The sequence below is a fragment of the Triplophysa rosa genome, linkage group LG11 (assembly GCF_024868665.1).
Source record: "Triplophysa rosa linkage group LG11, Trosa_1v2, whole genome shotgun sequence".
NCBI lineage: Eukaryota > Metazoa > Chordata > Actinopteri > Cypriniformes > Nemacheilidae > Triplophysa > Triplophysa rosa.
In genome coordinates this window covers 22,282,827-22,302,906 of record NC_079900.1, presented here as the reverse complement: position 1 = coordinate 22,302,906, position 20,080 = coordinate 22,282,827, and the positions used below count along the sequence as shown (strand labels likewise).

The 20,080-nt window shown below is 40.7% G+C and overlaps 1 protein-coding gene across 1 annotated transcript; it reads left to right on the top strand.

Annotated features, from left to right (window-relative positions):
• The first annotated feature begins 493 nt into the window (after nucleotides 1-493).
• On the top strand, nucleotides 494-19,874 carry prkacaa (protein kinase, cAMP-dependent, catalytic, alpha, genome duplicate a). The gene is made up of 10 exons (XM_057345082.1): nucleotides 494-1,126; nucleotides 13,512-13,573; nucleotides 13,981-14,109; nucleotides 14,190-14,288; nucleotides 14,406-14,488; nucleotides 14,831-14,957; nucleotides 15,418-15,513; nucleotides 16,001-16,123; nucleotides 16,202-16,366; nucleotides 16,624-19,874. The coding sequence occupies exons 1-10, from the start codon at nucleotides 1,078-1,080 to the stop codon at nucleotides 16,747-16,749; spliced, it is 1,059 nt and encodes a 352-aa protein (XP_057201065.1). The 5' UTR covers nucleotides 494-1,077; the 3' UTR covers nucleotides 16,750-19,874.
• Nucleotides 19,875-20,080: the final 206 nt, after the last annotated feature.

The following is a 20,080-nucleotide window of genomic DNA, read 5'->3' as shown; positions in this document are numbered from 1 at the left end:
TACGCATATGACGCCAGTGTGGTTGTTTTGCAAAAGACAGATCTCGTTTTAATATTCCATAGACGTAGGGTGTCCGCGTGCCTCAAATTCTGACCAACTTTCTAAAAATAGACCGTCTTGACGTCATACAGCCTATCACGGATTAGTCTAGCGGGAGGGGCGAACGGCGCGGCCATTTCGCTAACAAACGCCACCGCGGATCATCAAAGGATTATAAATTAAACCGATTCTGTACTGCGAAACCAAAAAATCGTAGCCGCTCACACGGACACGAAGAGAACACAGAAACTTGTGTTAATGAATTGAAAATACATGACGTTATTTGTCAGATTCCGAGGGTGGGATAAAGTTTCAGTGACAGATATCGCTTATCCAATCGCCGCTAGCCGTGCGCTGGATGACTGACCGCTCGTCCAATCGGCGTCCATCACTGATAGAGCGTCGCGAACTTAGCGACCAATAAAAATCGCACGGGGGCGGAGACTGTTGAAGCAGGAGTTCCCTCTAGCTGTGGTTAGAGGATTAATGGAGGGGTCTGACTGTCGAATTATGCGAACTACATAGTGCACAAGATCGATTCGCTTCGTCAACGTAAACAAGTACACGATCACGGTGCCGATAAGGTACGGAAACGCATCCGTCCTGCGACAAGAATCGCGCACGGACGGTAAAAATAAGGGCTTGTGTCGCTCAAGAGGAAAGCCGAGGGCCTCGCAGAGGGTTAGCAAAGCGAGGAAGAGAAGAAGGATACGGGTTCTTGGTGCTGTTTCAACGGTTTGGACCCGACCCAGCAGTGCTGAGAGACATTAAAGTACCACAAGCATAGAAATCAGACTACCACTGTTAGCTAGCTAGCGCTTGCTCGCTCGCTAGCTAGCTAACCAACTAACCAGCTACAATCAACATCCAGAATTTAGATCGGCGATCTGACAGCATACGGCTATCTAGCGAGTTATGAGTAGAGATAGTTAGTACAGCAGCCTCAGAAATCGTATGATCGGTAAGGGGACGAGGTCTGAAGACAGTTGACATACAGTTAAGTCGATTTAAAGGATCTGTTATACCTGGCCTGCAATCATGGGCAACGCGCCCACCGCCAAGAACAAGGGCAATGAGATGGAGAGTGGTAAGTGTTTTTCGTGTTTAACTGAGTCAGACGCACCGAGGCTGTGTTTCAAAACTTAGTGAGCTGCCTATCTAGACAGCGTTTTTGGGGTTGGTATGCAAACATTCGGTGTCAATACGCTGTCTAGGTAAGCAAGGTTTTGAGACACGATCTCATTGAATGTATGACTGACATGATATTAGTTTTGGTATGTATGAGGGCTCTCAAATGGTTTTCTCGTTAAGGCCTTACGCTATCAGTTTTACTGATTGTTGTTAGATATTGCAGTTGAATGTAAACGTCAAACCGTGGTTGTCCTTGATTGTGACACTGGGGGTGAATCTGGAAAATGACACAAATGTTAAAACACAGTCTTTTTCTCTGTGCAGGAGGTAACGTTACATGTCTTGTAAAAAATAAGTCATGATCATTTCATTAATCTAACTTGGACTGCCTCCTTTTGGGTCTATAGCATTTTTATGTACATAGTTATTACAGTCCTCCAGAAGTCACCTAGTTTACTACATTGGATACAGTTGACCAAATGTTAAAATGTATGTATATATATATATATAAAGGCATTCCTTGTGGATGATTCTGGAAGTGTTTTCAAGGATTCTGCCAAATAAACACTTCAAATAGTCTAAAAGATTTGATGTTGGACAAGTCAAGGCCATTTTAGGAGTTATTTCTTGGTGGTGGTGCTTGGCAAATCTGTTTGTTTTTTTTGTAACAGTTTCCATGTTAAAACCAGATAAAGTATAGGCCTTAAACTTCTCTTAAAGGAATAGTTCACCCACACGCCTCGCCAATATGGCAATTCCCATGGCAAATGATTTTCTTGTAGAAGGTTGTATTTGTTTAGTTTATGTTTTTCATACACTGAACTGGATTATTTTAATTCCGTAAAAGTAATTCATACAATTCTTGTACTGTATTCCACTTCTTTTCAACATGCCAGAAATATGAAAAATTATTATTTTTGAAAGAAAAAAGTGATTTGCTTTCCGAAAACAACTCAAATTTTAATCGTGGCCAAGTATGATTGGTTCTTGTGTGTCATCTGACTGATCAGGGTAAATCAAGTATTCAATATGTGGAGATGCACATGAGACTTCTGTTGCAAGATTACTTTGCCACAAAAGACTTTTCAAGTTTTTCATACCAGGCTATGTTTTCAGAAATGTGCAATACAGTTGATACTTTTGTTGGTGCTTTATGGAGATTGCCTGCTTTCCTTGCATGGAGAACAGCTTCATTCTGCAATTTCTTTTTGTGTTCAAAATGCATATAAAAAGAGATTTTCATGTTAAACCTGCAATCCATAACTTTTGCCTCCATATCGCCATCTCTGTTTGAAACATAAAATAGCATGTTACTTTACATTCTCATCTTTACGTCAAAATGTCATTTTCATATGAAAACGCACCCCACGGCTCAGATTGTAAATAATTATTATAAACGTGCTGTTGTGAATCAAGATGCAGTTGGGAGATAGTTTAGAAAATTTTTGTTTATTTTTTTCCCCCAAAAAGTAATGGATTGCAGCTTTAAAGTTACATGGAGGAAGTGCATTTTCACTCCACATTTTGCATGAACTAAAGATTATGAGTGCACACCAATTTTTAAAAGAGAATGACACATTGATAAACTATTTACAATAAACGCTGCAGTATTTTATGAAAAAATAGGCATTGTAATTTTTAATTTCACTGGGACTTTAAAGTCTGATGTCCCCATACACTGTACAAAAAAAGCCATGTCTGGGTTATATCTCTGCTGAAAGCTGTTTGGTTTTATGCTAACATCAAGACAAGCATGCAGCACGACAGAACATTAGTCAATTGTTTGGTTTCTATTTCAGCAGTGTTGTGCTTTTGCAGCCATTCCCACAGTAAAATGTCATTGGTCCAAAATCCAACTTCATATTATTAGCTGTGACTGTGGTGTCGTGTCACACAGCAGTTTTGCATTCATTGCGGATGGACAAATTTTTCGATGCTTGTTATGACAACACGTAGCATGCTAAGAAGTTTTGCTTAATGTTTACCTTAACCTTCAAAATTGTTGTGTCTAACGTTTATTGGTCTCGCAGAAAACAACAGGAACTGTGAGAGCTATATCTTACAACATGGCATTTGTTTGTCTCAGTGGTTCATTGAGCAATTGAAACGGTGAACCATCATTAAAGGAAAAGTTCATCTCAAAATCAAAATCGTGTTATTTTTTACTCACCCACATGACATTCAACATGTTTTAAGACCTCCCGGTGTCTTCGGAACACAAATAAAGATATTTTAGGTACCATCCGAGAGATTTCCAGGCCTCCTCATAGACATTATGTGTATAGTTGCCAAGGTCCATAAAAGTACTAAAGACATCGTTAAATTAGTCCATCCGCTCCTAGTGGCTCAATTTAATTTTTTTGAAGCGACGAGAGTACTTTGTGCGAAAACTAACCAAAATAGCGACTTTAATCAGTCTATGGTGCGCGTTCACGAGAGCACTTAGACGCATGTATGTTCGGTGGGGGCAGACACCGGCGTTCTGACTATCCCGGAAGCGCAACTCTATGTTTACAAGCAGACACACGCTGTATATAAGCTGATCTTCGCAAAATGTTGGATGATTTCGATATTGAGGAAGACTTACACTTTTTTGCCCAACCGCACAAACCGAATGCGTATGTGTCAAAGTGCTCACGCGCACTATATACTGTCAAGACAGAGGAGAATATATCAATTAAACTCATTATTTTGGTTTAGTGTTGTCCCTATGCCAAACTTCGGTACCAGTCGGTACTAAATGTTACGGTACTCAAAATGATAGCGGGAAATGCTAGTATCGTAACATTTAGTACCGACTGGTACCAAAGTTTGGTATCGTGACAACACTATTTTGGTTTGTTTTTCGCACATAAAGCATTCTCGTCGCTTCAAAAAAATTCAGTCGAGCCACTATGAGTGGATGGACCAATTTAACGATGTCTTTAGTACTTTTCTGGACCTTGACAACAACTATAACCATGATGTCTATGAGGAGGAAATCTCTCGGATGTCACCTAAATATCTTTATTAAAACATGTTGAACGTCATGTGGGTGAGTCAAAAATAACACAATTTTAATTTTGAGATGAACTTTTCGTTTAATCTATGATAGGGTCACTGACATCTTATAGGTTCTTTTCTCTTCATAGATACCAGCTTATTCCATCCCTCAATAAATCGCCTTTATCTCACAGTGCATAGCCTGATGTCCTTATCCATTATAACTTTATAGTGTGGTGGTGAGTGCTTCTCATAATGGAAGCATGTTTCAGGAACGGATGAGAAAAAGGGGCCCTAATTCAGCAGTCGCAGTGGGTTTCATGAGAAAGGAATCTCTGACCCCGAGGGTCAAACCCGCAAGCTGGGGACTAGTCGTATTTATGATGGGGATGTGAGTCAAGAGGACCAGAAACATAAACACACTCCTGCCATAAGTCTTTAGAGAACACTTGGGAGCAGAGTTGGTAAAGTCATGGAGGCGGGATCATATGATGCAGCCTGTGTGATCCAGCCTGGAGTGTTGACGCTAAACGGTCTCTTGAACATCATGTGATGGCAACTGTTATGAACAAAACCACTTTGTATGTGGCCTCCCGTGTGCATCTTCAGGCAAAGATATCTTCAACTTCTTTCCACCTTTGAAAGTTTTCTTTGCCTCTCATAGCCACCCATGTTTGTGCATTACAGTGATTGTACCACCTGGCTATTCAGTGTAATGCACTGAAGGATTAAATGGAAGAGAGGAAATGGAATATGTGTTTTTATGGCTATAACCATGTAGATAAACTTACTGGTCATCTATCCAGTACATCTGCCAGACTTTTTGTGCACAGCTTCATCCAAAGTCACGAACCAGGCCTCTTTCAAGCCCGGCCTGTGTCAGGCGTAGCTGGTGTCAGTAAAACAGATACGTGTGAAATGAATCTCAGTGGCATGCTGCTGCTAGAATCTATGTGTGAAGAGTGGATTTCTATTTGCATACGACTGCATGCCATTTGAATATGCCTGATACATTCAGTCGCAAAGATGGAGAGCTGTTTTTTTTTCTTGGCTGTGGGTTTCATTGCTCCCTCCTCTGGTGGGTTTGGGGGACTTTGTTCATGATGACACGCTTCACCTCCCTATCTGCTCCATCGCTGGTGGACCGCCCTGATCCCCAGAGACAGGTGCATGCTGCCGTCAAGGGCCATGGGTTGGTGTGGGTGATTTTAGTTTTTTATAAGCCGTCTGTACAGACAAGAGGACGACATGGCAGCCACCGCTGTGGTTTAACTCAAGAGACGACAGTAAGGGTTAAAGTTAAGGTGGTCTGTGGTGGAAACGGAGATCCCTGACAACTCAAGGAAACCCACGGGAGGAAATGGGGTGTGTGAACCCAGCTCAGGAAGGCAAGGAAACTGAGAAGGTCCAGCCCTGCCCCTAGTCCCGAATCCCGGGAGAGGGGTCAAAACAGAAGTCAAGCTTAACTTCTGTTTTGTAAGCACAGTGATACCAAGTTGGATGCCGCTGTGCAGTTACAGTCTGTCTGCGTAGACCATGTCAGTGCTGCAGAGGTTGGCAGAAAGGCTGTTCCAGCGGGCTGGTCCCTGTCTCGGAGACTCGAGCGGTGGGGAGGGCAGCTACTACCAGTCCCAGGATGAGTCGGAGGACTCTTGCTGGAGTGAGTGACTGACCTGAGGCATGATGTGTGTCTGCTGGCACATTGAGTGTTTGGATATAACTGTGGAAGGCGGAGCTTGGCAAAGCAGTAGAGGAAACATGCATGTCTGAAGGTCGTACCTCCCCCTTTGATCTATAGCAAAGTGTTGGCAGTGCTTTGAAGTTGACCTAACGTTGATGTGTGCACACAACCTTGTTTTAAAACCTTTTTAATATTTCACCTTCGATTATGGATAATCATGAAATGGTATATTGAGCATTGGATATTGGCTTTAAGATTATTGGCATTTGCTATATGTTGTATATGCTCGGTAATGATCAATCCAAACCTGTATACATGTTGATGTTTTGTTAACACAAAAGAAGATATTTCGAAAAATGTGGGGAAACTTAACAATGCTGGTGCACCCTTGACAACCATAATCATTTTTGGTAATCAAATATGCCACAGAACTGTTTGGTTCATACAGGTTTGAGGGGGAGTAAATGATGACAAAATGCTGATTTTCAGGTGAACTATCCCTTTAACAGAAGTGTTACCCCCATGTCAGTTTTAGAATCGCCTGACTGGCTAGTCAATGAGTAGTAATCAAAAACTTGTTTTTGTAAATATTGTGTACATTTTGTACCATGTATATTTTTTAAAATAACGCTCTAACTTTTGCCTCCATCAACATCTGAAACATTAAATTGCAGGTTACTTTGCTAGTGATGCACCAATACTAAATTTTCCCACCGATATCGATAGCCGATTATTCAGAGTGATATCTGCCTATACCGATGCCAAATCTGAAGATACATTTATATTTCTTCACTTTCTGAATGTTATTTCATATAATAACTATTAATATTGAACGTCAAACTGGTGATGTTACTTAACATTTTCTAAATAGAGAGCACAAATTCTTAGGATTTTCCTGTCCTCTTTGACAGGATACAGCAGCCCTGATCATCGCCTGTTTGAAAACCAACTGGCCGTTAGCTGAAACCGATTATTGCCTGATATATCAGTGCATCTCTCAGGGCTGTACAGTGTGACATATATGTCACATGCTACAAACAAAATCGGTCTGTGCTAAGAATAAATGTAATAGTGTCGCATGCGTGCGATACAGGTGCATTCGACAGAGCCGCTGTTTGTGTGAAGTGCGTTTGTCGTTGTGCTTGTTCGTGTGTGAGGTTAACTGATGGCGCTCCACTATTTATTTTCGTTTTTTTCAATTAAAACTTGATTTCTGGCTGCATTGAGCCCATTGATCTAGAGCCCTACGCTCTGCACGATGTGGGAAAACATGGAAGGAATCACGAAAGCATAATTCTACTATTTAGATGCGTCGATAATGAAAATAGTTGTCAATGAATTTCATTATCGATTAGTTGGTCTGTGACGTCACTTGCAAGCTACGCAGTTATAAATAAAGCGCGTCTTCTTCCCTTTCAAAATTACTGTTTTAGACGTGTCTCTCCGTGCAGCGCGAGGTGCGCAGTTTTAAAGTCAGACATGTCTCTCCGTGTATGCGTCTCTCCGTGCGGCACAAGGTAGGCAGTTTTTAAGTCAGACCTGTTTTGCATGCATCTCTTCAAACCGCGCAGTTTTAACGTTTAAGTGGGAGAGGTGTTTTAAATGACAAAATTATAGATTATATTAGTAAAACCCAATTTGCGACGTTTGCACTTTGCAAAGTACATAATAGGCTAAATACCCTGGTTTGGGGGTTTATTTATATCAGAGGTGGGAAGTAACGAAGTACATTTACTTGAGTACTGTACTTAAGTACACTTTTTGAGTGTCTGTACTATACTTAAAGGGCAAGTTCACCCCAAAATTAAAATTCTGTCATCATTTACTTACCTTTGAGTTGTTCCAAATCTGTATTCATTTCTTTGTTCTGATAAACACAGAGAAAGATATTTGGAAGAATGCTTATAACCAAACAGAGCTGGCCCCCATTCACTCCCATAGTAGGAAAATTTTACTTTATAATTTGTTTGTTCTATTGAAGAAAAAAATACATTTTGAAGAGTGTAGGACAGCAAACAGTTCTGGGGCGCTTTGACTCATTGTTTTTTTCCTACTATGGGAGTGAATGAGATGATGACAGAATTAAAAAAATTGGGTGAACTTGACCTTTAAGTATTACTTTTTACTGTACTTCACATTTGAATGACAAATGTCTCACTTTTCATGCCACAAAAAAAAGATTTCCTTGGCCAACTGTCCCCTCCCTCCCACATTTGAGAGACTATTGTCGGCTGCTTCTAATATGACACACCTGAATCAACTCATCAGCCTTGGTGGGTTAGTTAGGGAGCCATCCACAACATTTTGGGAGGAGGCTAATGAGTTCAGTTGTGTATACTTTTCCCATCTCTGATTTGGTTATTATAAGCAAAAGATCGAATTAAACTTTGTATCCGCTTAATCGAAAATATAATCGATCAACTAATCGATTATCAAAATAATCATTAGTTGCAGCCCTACGTACAGCCCTGGGGTCTCATTTAGAAACATTGCGTACGCACAAAACGGGGCTGGAAAAGTGCGCGCACCACTTTCCACGCAGGGGTTGTGATCTATTAAAAGCAAACTTGACGGGAGAATGTGTGCACCTGTAAGCACTCTGACCCGTGCGTACGCACATTCTGGAGACAAGGGGCGACAAAATGGTGAGTTTGAACTCAAGTTAGATTGTAGAAAGTAAGTGTGATAAAAACGATTATAAGCATTAATGCCTCATACACATTTAATTTCACCTCATATCCGTTAAATATCTACATGATCAGTTATTTGCGCTTGTATTGAGTGATAATTGTTTGCTTGTTTGCACCTTCTTGTAAAATCCAACTCAAATCTTAAATAAAAATTCAATCTAAATATTTCATCAGCGCTGTCTCACCATCACACTATGAGCGCATGAGGTGGAGATGGCTCGACTGCATGGAATAGGAGAGCATCAAATACAATAACTGCAGAACACATTACAAATAAATAACAATATAACTCGTATATTTTCCTTAAATACTGAGCATAATCATCAAATGTCAAAGTCTGGAAATACAGCCATTAAGCTCTCGCACAATCGTTTCTCTTTATGTCCTTGTTATCAGTCCTTACTATAATAGTGTTCATAACAAAACAGGAATGAAGAAACATTCGTCTTTGACAATTATGTCTTCAAATTTTATCTCAGGTGAAGGACGTCACTAATTAATGATGTGCTTTTAATGGGGTGTTAATGATCAGTCTAAATGCTGTAAACCTATAAATGCTACAGAGACCTTCTGCTTTAATATAATTATTATTAATAATTATAACAATTATTAATTTGTAAATCGCAGTGAATCTTATGTGTGGCCATTTGTGATTTCGTTACGGAGATAAAGGATGGGATCGGGGGTTTTCGGCAGTTTAACATAATTTTTGTGTTATTTTCCTATGGCATCTGATAGCGGTTGGACCCGGAAACGGTATATGTTCATTACGGTGCGTGACGTTAGGCTTGACAAGCGGCTTATTAATATACGAATCAGCATTCATGAGGTGCTTTGCATTGACTATTTATGGGTAACAATGGGCGTGTACATGGCGGGATATGAGGCTGATTCACGTACACACACTTGCAGGTCACCTGTGATTTATAAAGCGAATATTGCTTACAGGTGTGCGTACGCACAAGTTTATAAGTCTGAATTTTTTTTGGGCTGAATTTTGGGCTTTCGGGGGCACGTACACTTTTAGTAAGGATCCTACGCACAGTTTTATAAATGAGACCCCTGATCTCTACTTTATATACTTGCCTTACATGGTTGAAAACCAACATTTCCCATGAAATCATTTTCATTATAAATGATAAGCCTTTTGAGCGAAACTTTTTTAAGTACTTGCTAAATAACTCATTAAAAAAAGTCACAGTTTGCAACATTTAACATAATATATCCGTCACTTTGCGCTATTAATCTCTGTAAATGCAAATAGTCATGGGTTCTCTGTTTACATAAATGTTGTTGAAAACTGTCATAGATGGTATGAAGATTGGCTTAAAATTTTCACCTCTTGGTGAATTAATATGATACTGCCAGCACACACACACACATCCTGGGTACAAAGCCGTTTTTATTCATCTGATGTTTGTGCTGTTGCCTGGTGTTGGCTGCGTCATTTAAGAGTTCTAGGGAAGCTGGTTGTCCGTCTCCTGGGAGACCTCTCAGTGCTTCCCGCTTTTTTAGGGGTCCTGGTGTTGTTCTGTCCCTGTCTGAATTATGGTTAGCTATGTTAGCTGTATCACTAGTTCATACATTGTTTACCATTTTAAAAGTCTGACAACTGCTCTATAATCATTTGATTTCTGATGTGATGTGCTGTAAAGAAAGATGGGGTTTCCGAAGCGCCCCCTAAAGTAATTTTTTGTTCAACTCTCTTTTTCTTGATGTTGTAAATGGCTCTGCTTGTAAAATCCTACCAGGGCACTTGGATGTTTATTCTTAATAGCTCCAATTTGAAGAAACTCGGTGTCCACAAAGTCAGCCCAAGGTAGCGTGGCCAAGTATCCGAGAGCTGAGAAGAGATTATACCTGGACTAGAGTAGCGGCAATATGCTTGAGAAATGAGGTCAGGGAGGAGGGAGAGACTTACCAAAGGTGTCACTGTCTCTTGAGTCCCCACCTGGCCGGGGAGGCTGGATCAAGCTCAGTCTTTTAATCCACCAGTCTCTAACCCTTCCTGTGGCTCTGCCTCACTCTTGCTGTGCCACGATGTTTATTCTCTCAATGAGACTGAAATGCCAGGCCTGAGGCGCCATGTTCTGCAAATGACTGCTGCTCGCGGATGTGTGTGTGTGTGTTTTTGCAGACCGACGGGCTCTTAAGCGAGCATGCAGTCGATGCGCCCCTGGCCGACCCTCTTTGGCTTGCGTCAGAGTGAGCGACAACGGCCGAGGGCCACACTGATTGATCTGGCTATTCAATTGTGACACAGGACAGAGGATGTCATCACTGAGTTTGAGGGACCAAAGGGACACTCAAACACCACAACTCGCACCATCACACTGACGCTTTCTAGGCTATGATTCCGTTCTTTTGTTCAATTCGTGGCAAGTGCTATACTGGTGCTATACTATCTGTTTTTTTGTCTGTGCATCTCATTGTACATGACACTTGTGTTATAAATATGCCCCTCCCCTTAGTGACCAGGCCCTTGTTTGGATCAATCGAGTGTATGTGCTTGTGTGTTAGGCGTGTGTGTTCCACTTGAGGGCAAGTGGAATGGCACTGTCTACAGAATAAATATTGATACAAACGGAGCATGAGGCCAATTGATTTGCTAGGGTGATGTCTGCACAGTGGAGCTGCAGAAAGTGAGGGCTTTAGTTTAGCACACGGCACGTTGGGAAGAACTGGAACAGACCATCATCGGCTGGATTCGGAGACAGAAGCAGCGCAAACGCACACCTGGAACTTTGGGTTGAAGTGGATGAAAGGTTCCAGTGAACACGGACCTCACAGGGGGATGTAATCCTGATGCTTTGAGGAAGACGGAAAAGTCTCGGCAAGGCCGATGTGTGACCGAAAAAGCTCCAGGAGGCATGCTGGGAAGCGGGAGTCTCGTTCGTCTGGAGGAGCAGTGGAGGGAAGTGGTGGTGATGGTGGAGGAGGTGGTGGTGGTGGAGGAGGAGGAGTGGATGGTCCCACGCTCCTGGTAGATGGTAAGTGCTTGGTGGACGTTGTGTGGGAATTAGTTATTTCCCTCTGGTAGCCATGGCACCCGTTTGGCAGGGAATCTAGGCACAAAGGCAAGGATCATTCATATCCTGAGCCACTTATGAAATTGCAGCAGAGCTATTTTTGATTTTGAGTTGTTCGCGTGGCATAGATGTCGAGGACTGACCTCTGATTTGAGCACTTTCTTGTTGTGGCATTTTATGGACCATTGGATCGTTGTCAAGTTCAGGTGAACTTTGATCACTTTCCATTCCCTTGCTATTATCTCTCATTATAGTTCCTCTTCTGATTTAGTGTGAGTATGACTCCGTGGTCTCGTGCAATCCCATCAGCCACGGTGGCTGTGAGAGAGGCACTCATGAAACTCTCTCAGAGATATATAGCAGGGGAATTGACGGGAAGTTGTGGGGTGAGGCTCTTTGTCTCTGGTTCTGCCAAGAGCTTTAGCATTGGAGATAATGGCAATAAATTTGAGCTTGACTAACTTTACTTTATGCTGTCTGCCTCTTTCACCGCTGAGGGAGATTGTTTAATGCACATACTTTGATTTTCATGAGCATTACACTTTGGGAATGCTTCACGTGGGTGTGTCCTAGAGTCCTATACACCAGTATGGTACGACTTAGTTTATTTGGACGTCTCCTCTTGGTGCGGAAACGGCAACAGTTGTATCTTCTCAGTGCATTTCCCCAGAGTAAAGGCTGATGTGGAATGATCCAGAGCTTAAGATCTTAATTTTCCCACACAGCATTTGAATGAAAAAGGAGGATATGTTCTTTGTTGTAGGGGTTTGCCCAAAAGTGACCACTTTGAGAGGTGAGCCTTACCTTACCTCCATTTAGGACTGTGTTTTCATAAGAACTATGCGTGTACGTACATGAGAGTGCAATAAAGTGAGCGAGAGAGTCAGTAGATATTGATTTGGGTCTGTGTTGCTCTTCTGTCATGGTGGGCTCAGGAAGTATTGGATAACATGAGCTCAATGTGGTTTTAACAACAGTGGAAATTAGAGCGGCCCTAACCATGAGCAGACAGCGTGAGGGATCGCCACAGGCTCTGAACACACAACAAACATCATTAAAAGGGAAGTGGCCCAATACTGTGGGTAATGTAGTTTCAAATTTGGTTTTACGGTAGAGAATCTCTTCTCACTCTGAAAGAAAGTCTCATTCACATGGATGGAAATATATTAAACGGTTTTTTTTGGGCATAGTATTTACGTTTTGTATAGCTATGGGTACAGATACCCTGGTTATTGGTATTTGTTATTTGGTTTTACTTGTAGTAAAACCATGGTCAGTTTGTTTAAAAAGTTAAAAGTGTCTGCACAAAACACTACGTTGGGTGCGTTCTCCATGTTCTAAGCAGAAGAGCTTGTTTCTGTTGTTTATCCGTGTTGTGCATATGTCGTTAAAGTAAAAAGAAAAGATGCATTGGGAGTTTATCATCTGTTCAATTTTTGCTTTATGGAGAAGTCCGTACAAGACAAAAATACTATGAATAATACATTTTGCTTGAGAGGAAGTGTGAATACTTGTTTTCTCAGGCAGGTTTGTTCTGCACAGCACAGCTAAATGGCGTGAGGTGCTATCATAAATAAAGGTAGACCTGCAACTTCCAACTTGCCGTTTTTTCTTGATGAAAAAATAATTCTCACTGTCAAGTCTTTCAAGTTACAAACTTGTTTCTTTCTTCTGTGGAACAGCAAGGGAAATACGTTGAGAAATGTCTCAGTCCAATGTTGTTTGGTTTCCAACATTCGTCAACATATCTTGACATGAGGGTGAGCAAATGATGAAAGAAGTTTCATTTTTGGGTCAACTGTCTGTTTGGGTGACTTACTTGAGTCGACATGTTTAACAGATATAATAAGCAGTGTCTATTCTTTTCATGTCCTTCATTAGCTAGTGCAATGCTGTATAACTGGTCTGTTGTGGACATGAATGACTCATATGGTTTCTCCTGCATTTTCTCTTTTACAGTCAAGGAGTTTCTCGCTAAAGCCAAAGAAGATTTCCTAAAGAAATGGGAGAACCCAGCACAGGTCAGTTGAGTCTGTTTATACTCTTAGCACACAGTCTCACTTCCTGACAGCCATTGAGCTGATATTAGTTGATGTATGCCCCCTTCTGGACTCAGGGTGAACTGACTTTTTTCTTATCAATTGAGGACATACATGTTTACTGCTTGGAAAAACGAAATGCAAAGTTACAGGATTTTAAAACCTAATAAAATGACATTTAAGTTTCTGCACTATTTCAGGTCCTTAAATGTATGGACATTTGTGACATCAACTGTGTTACATGCATACAAAATCTAATTTTGTATTCAATCAAAAAAAGATTGCAAACTATATTCTATTTAACTCCACTACATTTATTCAACTAGGGAGAATATCAGTTTTTATGTTCTGTTCAGATTGCGCACCTTTTTGTTTCTTTTCATTTACAGAACACTGCATCTCTGGACCAGTTTGAGAGGTTGAAGACCCTGGGCACAGGCTCGTTCGGTCGAGTCATGCTAGTCAAGCACAAAGAATCAGGCCAGCATTTTGCCATGAAGATCCTTGACAAACAGAAGGTAGAGCTACTTGGATATGTATACGTACTGTATGTGTGCGTGCGTGCGTGTGTTGGGTCTTATTCTTCTGTGTCTTTCAGGTGGTGAAGCTTAAACAGATAGAACACACGCTGAATGAGAAACGCATCCTTCAGGCGGTCAGTTTCCCGTTCCTGGTGCGATTGGAGCACTCATTTAAGGTATGTCTCGGTCAAATAAAAAGTGTTTATAAGTGTATACAAGATGAAACGCTGAAAAGTACAATTATTTTGTTAGATTATTTTGTACAGTTTTATTCTTGTGGTTTCACTCTTTAGGATAATACTAACCTGTATATGGTAATGGAGTATGTTCCTGGGGGCGAGATGTTTTCTCACTTGCGTAGAATTGGACGGTTCAGGTGAGTCTTTTTTGGATCTTTTATGTATATCACATCACTCCATGAGGCTCATAGTGACTTTATCTTTTCTTTTTGTGCATATTACTGAACATTTTGCATTATTAAGAAGGCCCCCTTCCTGTCTATGTGGGCTGTACTTGACAAGAAAAGTATGTCTTACAAAATTGTTAGGAAACTGAAGTCATTTCCTTTGTAATTCAAATTGCAGTGCATATTATACTTAGTTTAGTTTTTTGTCGTTTGACTCACATTTACATTTCTTCTGTATAGCAGTGAGCCATAATGGGCATTATTATTATTATTCCTGTATTTTTCTGATCTTGTACTTACCTTCTGGTGCAGTGAGCCTCATGCCCGATTCTACGCCGCCCAGATAGTTCTGACCTTTGAATACCTTCACTCGCTTGATCTTATCTACCGAGACCTGAAGCCTGAAAACCTGCTTATAGACCAGCAGGGCTACATACAGGTAAACACCCATCTACGCTATACGGGGTTTAAAGTGTGAGAGAATTACATCATAATGTGATCCCACGGCTATATATGTTTTTAAAGGCTGATTCGTAGCTGATACCTCGAGCAAATTAATTCTTTATTTTCAACCGATTGTATTAGTGGTGCTATTTGGTAGGGCAAACATTACAGTTTCTTCAGTCATACAACTCTCTAACCCCTAGTATTAACTTTTGGAATACAGTTATAATTGGTAATCACAAACATCAAGAGCAGTAAAGTTTATCTTTCAGTTTATTTTATAATGCAGTAAAATATTGTGATAAAAGCTACAGTAATTATATTGACCTGAATATTTCATCCTGCACATGCTTTATGTGAGTCACGGGCGTTTTACAACTTTGCAAACCGATTCTCTCATTACATTTGATAACTCCGATTATATTTCATCTGCATTTTCATTGCTGTTCCCTCAGGTAACAGATTTTGGATTTGCTAAACGTGTAAAGGGCAGGACCTGGACACTGTGCGGCACTCCCGAGTACCTGGCGCCCGAAATCATCCTCAGTAAAGTGAGAATTAGCTGAACACAAAAGAAGTTATTTTGAATAATGTGCCGTCTCTGTAATGCAGATGGATAGTCTCTAGTTTTTTTAAGCTTGAAACTAATGGAAACGAATCAATAGGACTTCCGGTTAACTGCCACACACGAGAGACATAACCGTGACGTTTGACCTCTCATGCTAGGCTCATGCAATAATTGACCAATTTAAATGCAATTCTTGAGCCTCTGTTAATCTGTTTTAGATCGTAAAGAGTTTGAGTTTGTCTCACCTGTGTTTATGAATGGTCCTTTTACGTAAAAATAACCTTATTAACAAGTTGCAGCTTGAGCAATTATTGTAAGATGGGCAATCCCAGGTGTGCTTTTATCTTCATTTCGGACATTCAGCTTCAGTGTTCATCCAATCAAAATCAAGTGTCTGATGTGTTGACCTAGCAAGCATGTTTTTAACTTCAAGCTGTAACTTTGTGTCTTCGGCTATGTGTCTCTCTCAGGGTTATAATAAAGCAGTAGACTGGTGGGCACTGGGTGTGCTCATTTATGAAATGGCTGCCGGTTACCCTCCCTTCTTTGCCGACCAGCCCATCCAGATCTACGAAAAGATCGTCTCGGGGAAGGTGAGCATTGAAACATAACGTCAGCTCGATGCGATTGTTTTGGTCCAGTGTACTGACGTTGTCTCGGCTCTCTTCCAGGTTCGCTTCCCCTCTCATTTTAGCTCGGACCTGAAGGACCTGCTGAGGAATCTGCTGCAGGTAGACCTGACGAAGCGCTTCGGTAACCTGAAGAACGGCGTCAATGACATCAAGGGCCACAAATGGTTTGCCACCACCGACTGGATCGCAATCTACCAGAAGAAGGTAGGACTTGACTTAAATGATGTCCGAAACAATGGTTTGGGGATGTTAGGTGGGATTTTGACTAAAACATTGCTATTTCGTGAAGATTTACAGTTATAGCGGTGGCGTCTACCAAAGAGTCATTTCAGAGGCAAAGCCAGATCATTTTGTCGCCAGGAACGTGTTTTTTCACACCAATCCTTTGCTTATGAAAAGATGATTCGAAAATTTGCCTCATAGATCAGAATGTCATCTGCATGTGTTTGTGTGCGATTCAGGTGGAGGCCCCCTTCATCCCTAAGTGCAAAGGCCCCGGAGACACCAGCAACTTCGACGACTATGAAGAAGAAGAAATCCGGGTCTCTTTCACAGAGAAATGTGGAAAGGAGTTTGCTGAATTCTAGAAGCGGCAGCGGGGGAGCAGAGAGAGATGGAGAGAATTAGATGTGGGGCAACAAAGAAAGAATGAAGAAAATATTTTCCAGGGAGAGCTGATGAGAGACTGGACTGAGCCTGTATCCGGTAACAACAACAACAACAACAGCAGTGTAGAGCCCTCGTACAGCGACGGAGGGAGACGAACAGATAGTCCCGAGAGAGCGCCAGCAGTGTTGCCTTTTCAGATCCTTCATCACTTGTTACTTATCCATTTTCATCTTTTCACTCTTGTTTGGTAGCCAGGGTCCACTGGGCAGAGATTCAGTCACTTCTGCAATTGGCTGGCATGGGGATATTTGTGACTTGTTTTGATTTTCAGAGTTATAGAGGTTACTTTCCGGTACTGAATTTTGGCTTCTCCAGAGAAAATTACCCTTTATTTTTATTTTTTTCATTAGCAGAGGTGTCCTTGCTCTGTAGTTCTTCGTCCTGTCACATCTTGTTTATTTGCTGTGCATCTGCCCATCTACAAGTGCAGTGTTCGAGAGCTCTGACTTGTTAGAGATATCACCCGTTTCCCAACTGAATTTCAAGCATCACATCGCCAACCATTTTCATCTTAATGTTCAAATGTTAATTTGGCGCTATACTTTAGGTTCAGAGTTGACTGCTTAGTACAAAGATTTGATTCGGATGATTCCTTGTTCTAGATATGATCAGTGTAGTATTGTTCACGGGACCTGATAGTTCTGGTGCACGGGCCTTTGCCACACATCATTGCCACACACTTTTTTTATTTTGCATACTAAATGTCCCCAATTTTCAGCGGTCACCTTCTCATAAAGATAAAAAATGCTTCAGCATCACTTCATATTATTAATCTGTAGCATGTACAGGTATACTTGAAATTCATTCTACATCATTTTATACATCTTGTCCATCTTTCCGATTCCGAAGATAGACATCCTTAAACAAATCTACACAAGACTAAAATGTAAAGGAACCATGAAGTAAATTAGACAAGCACAAAGGCTTGTTGCAATAGAGCTTGTTTGAAAAAGCTGAGTTATTAGAATGATGCTTTTAATGGAAAACAGTGATACAGGACGCGGTTTCGGTGGCCACTGGATTCCTGGTCTTTTTTTCTGTCATTTTTTCATTATTTAAACCAAAAGTCTTGTTTTTTAACCCTGCGGGTCAAGTGAATAATGCTTATCTACAAGCTCTTTGAAGGTGAATTTAGGCAAGCTTTCGATAGACTTCACGCTAAAAGGCTTTTCTGATGAATCTGTCCGTTTTTGTCTTAAAGCTCATCCATCAGTGCTGTTGTAGACTTGAATGTGTGTGATAGTGATATTGACCAGTCAACCTGTTGATATCATCCAACGAATGAATCAGACTTTCACAACGAAAATACCTTCTATCTTGCTCTATAACTTCGTAGGATGCAAGACAATCTAAAAGCAAAATTTGACTTTTTTTTTTAAGTTCCCAGAAGCGGGCGGTAACAGTCTGTTGCGGCGATTTTAGTTCTTTATGCGTAATAAATATTTAATTATAGAAGTTGTTAAAGGTACAGTGTGTAATTTCTATGCTTGTTTCTAGTGGTGCCGAACGGAAGTGCAGTTTTTATGTTCCTCTTTGATTTGGCCAGTTGGCCTACGTAACAATTAGCAAAACCAGTGGTGTACGTTTTGGTGGGACTACCTGGTCAATGCCTGACAGGAAATAGTTTCAAACTTATTTTTTGCTGTTGTTGCATTTCTGTGTGGTGCCCCTAGTGGCACAGATATTACACACATTGCCTTTTCAGACATTGGCTATCGCTTGCAGCTTGATCCTACACGAGTCATCTGTTCATTAGCAATTGTGTGATTTGCATTTGTGCTCTAAATGATTTTGATGTTTTGTTATATAGCTTAGTGTAGATTCATTTTATTTGACGTTCTCAAATGACAGATTGGTGCCAGCTCAATGTATGTATTTCAAGCGAATCTTTGTATGTCTTTTATTATCTATTGAACACTGGTTGGCTATTCATTAAAGATGCCATTTTAATTCGCAGTACGAGAAAAACAATGTTCTCCGAAAATGTCACTGAAACCTGCCAGATATACAACCGAAACATTGATGCAACGAAGGCTTTGGTTATTCGGGTGTGCGTTTAGGAAAGGATAAAACCAAAACGCAGATGTTTTTAATTCACAAAGCTTTAAGTCTTTTTTTTGTCTGCGTCTCTTGGCAACTTCTAGCTGTTGTAGGGACCTTTGCTCACTTGGTTTTTGGAGACTTCACAAGGTGTCAAACGATGGGTGTAGAAATGAGAGAAATGGCTCCACCTCTCGCTTCTGAATATCTGAAAAATTAAACGAAACAGTGTTTGAGGAACGCTTGTGTACATTTTGGTTGTTCGTCTGCAATGGTCTTTTGCTGCTGGAAAAAACACAAGACTACCAACTGATGCACTGAGTTAGATGATGTACAGGTTAAGCTTTTTCCCTCATCTTTAAGAACTGCTGCTTTGTGATATGGAAGCGGCATCTGGTATGCAGCCGTGATTCTAAAAGCATTTTAAGTCAATGACAGAAGATAAATGCTCAGATGCACCTTTCATTATACATCTTTTTGTCGGAGCATGTGATATTTCTGGTGGTATTCAGATAAGGTCACACCCTCTGTGTCCACCTGGTTCTCTAGGCCCCGCCCTTGCTTAAAAAAACTGAGTTCAGACATGGACACATTAGTCTCTCATTTATCTGTCTCATGTGCATTGTCAATCATATTTTTTGTGTGCATCCATCCATGATACAGTTTGCCTTTGTACACATCCAGTTTCCTACACTCTTCTATTTGCTTTTTAAAGAAATCACGAAGAAAACAATTGATTTACTTTTGCATATTTTCTAAGTGTATTTTCAATAACAGGAGTCTCTTTCCTCCCGACTTGGTTATGGTGATGGTGTAGTCTGTTGTACCTTTTCGGGAAACAATACTGTATATTCTCTGCCTTTAACAGTCTTAATTATTTTACCTTCTGGAGAAGTTGACGGATACCTGTAGGACACATCGAGTATGTTTAAAAAAATTCACAGAATAATATTTTGCAACATGTATCATTCCAATAAAGTTTTAATTGTTAAAATTACATAAACGTTGTTCTGTCTTAAATGTTTCCTCTCTCTTATTTTGTTCCTCGAAGTTTTACAGTCGAGTCACATTAGCTCTTTAGGAACAATGTGCCTTGGGCAGCAGAGCTTGGCTATGTTTGGAATGATGTTTTTCTATACTGCTTGCACTGTGTTAGAAATGTATACATGCCCGAATACTTGAACTAATAGTTAATATAGATGACCATAT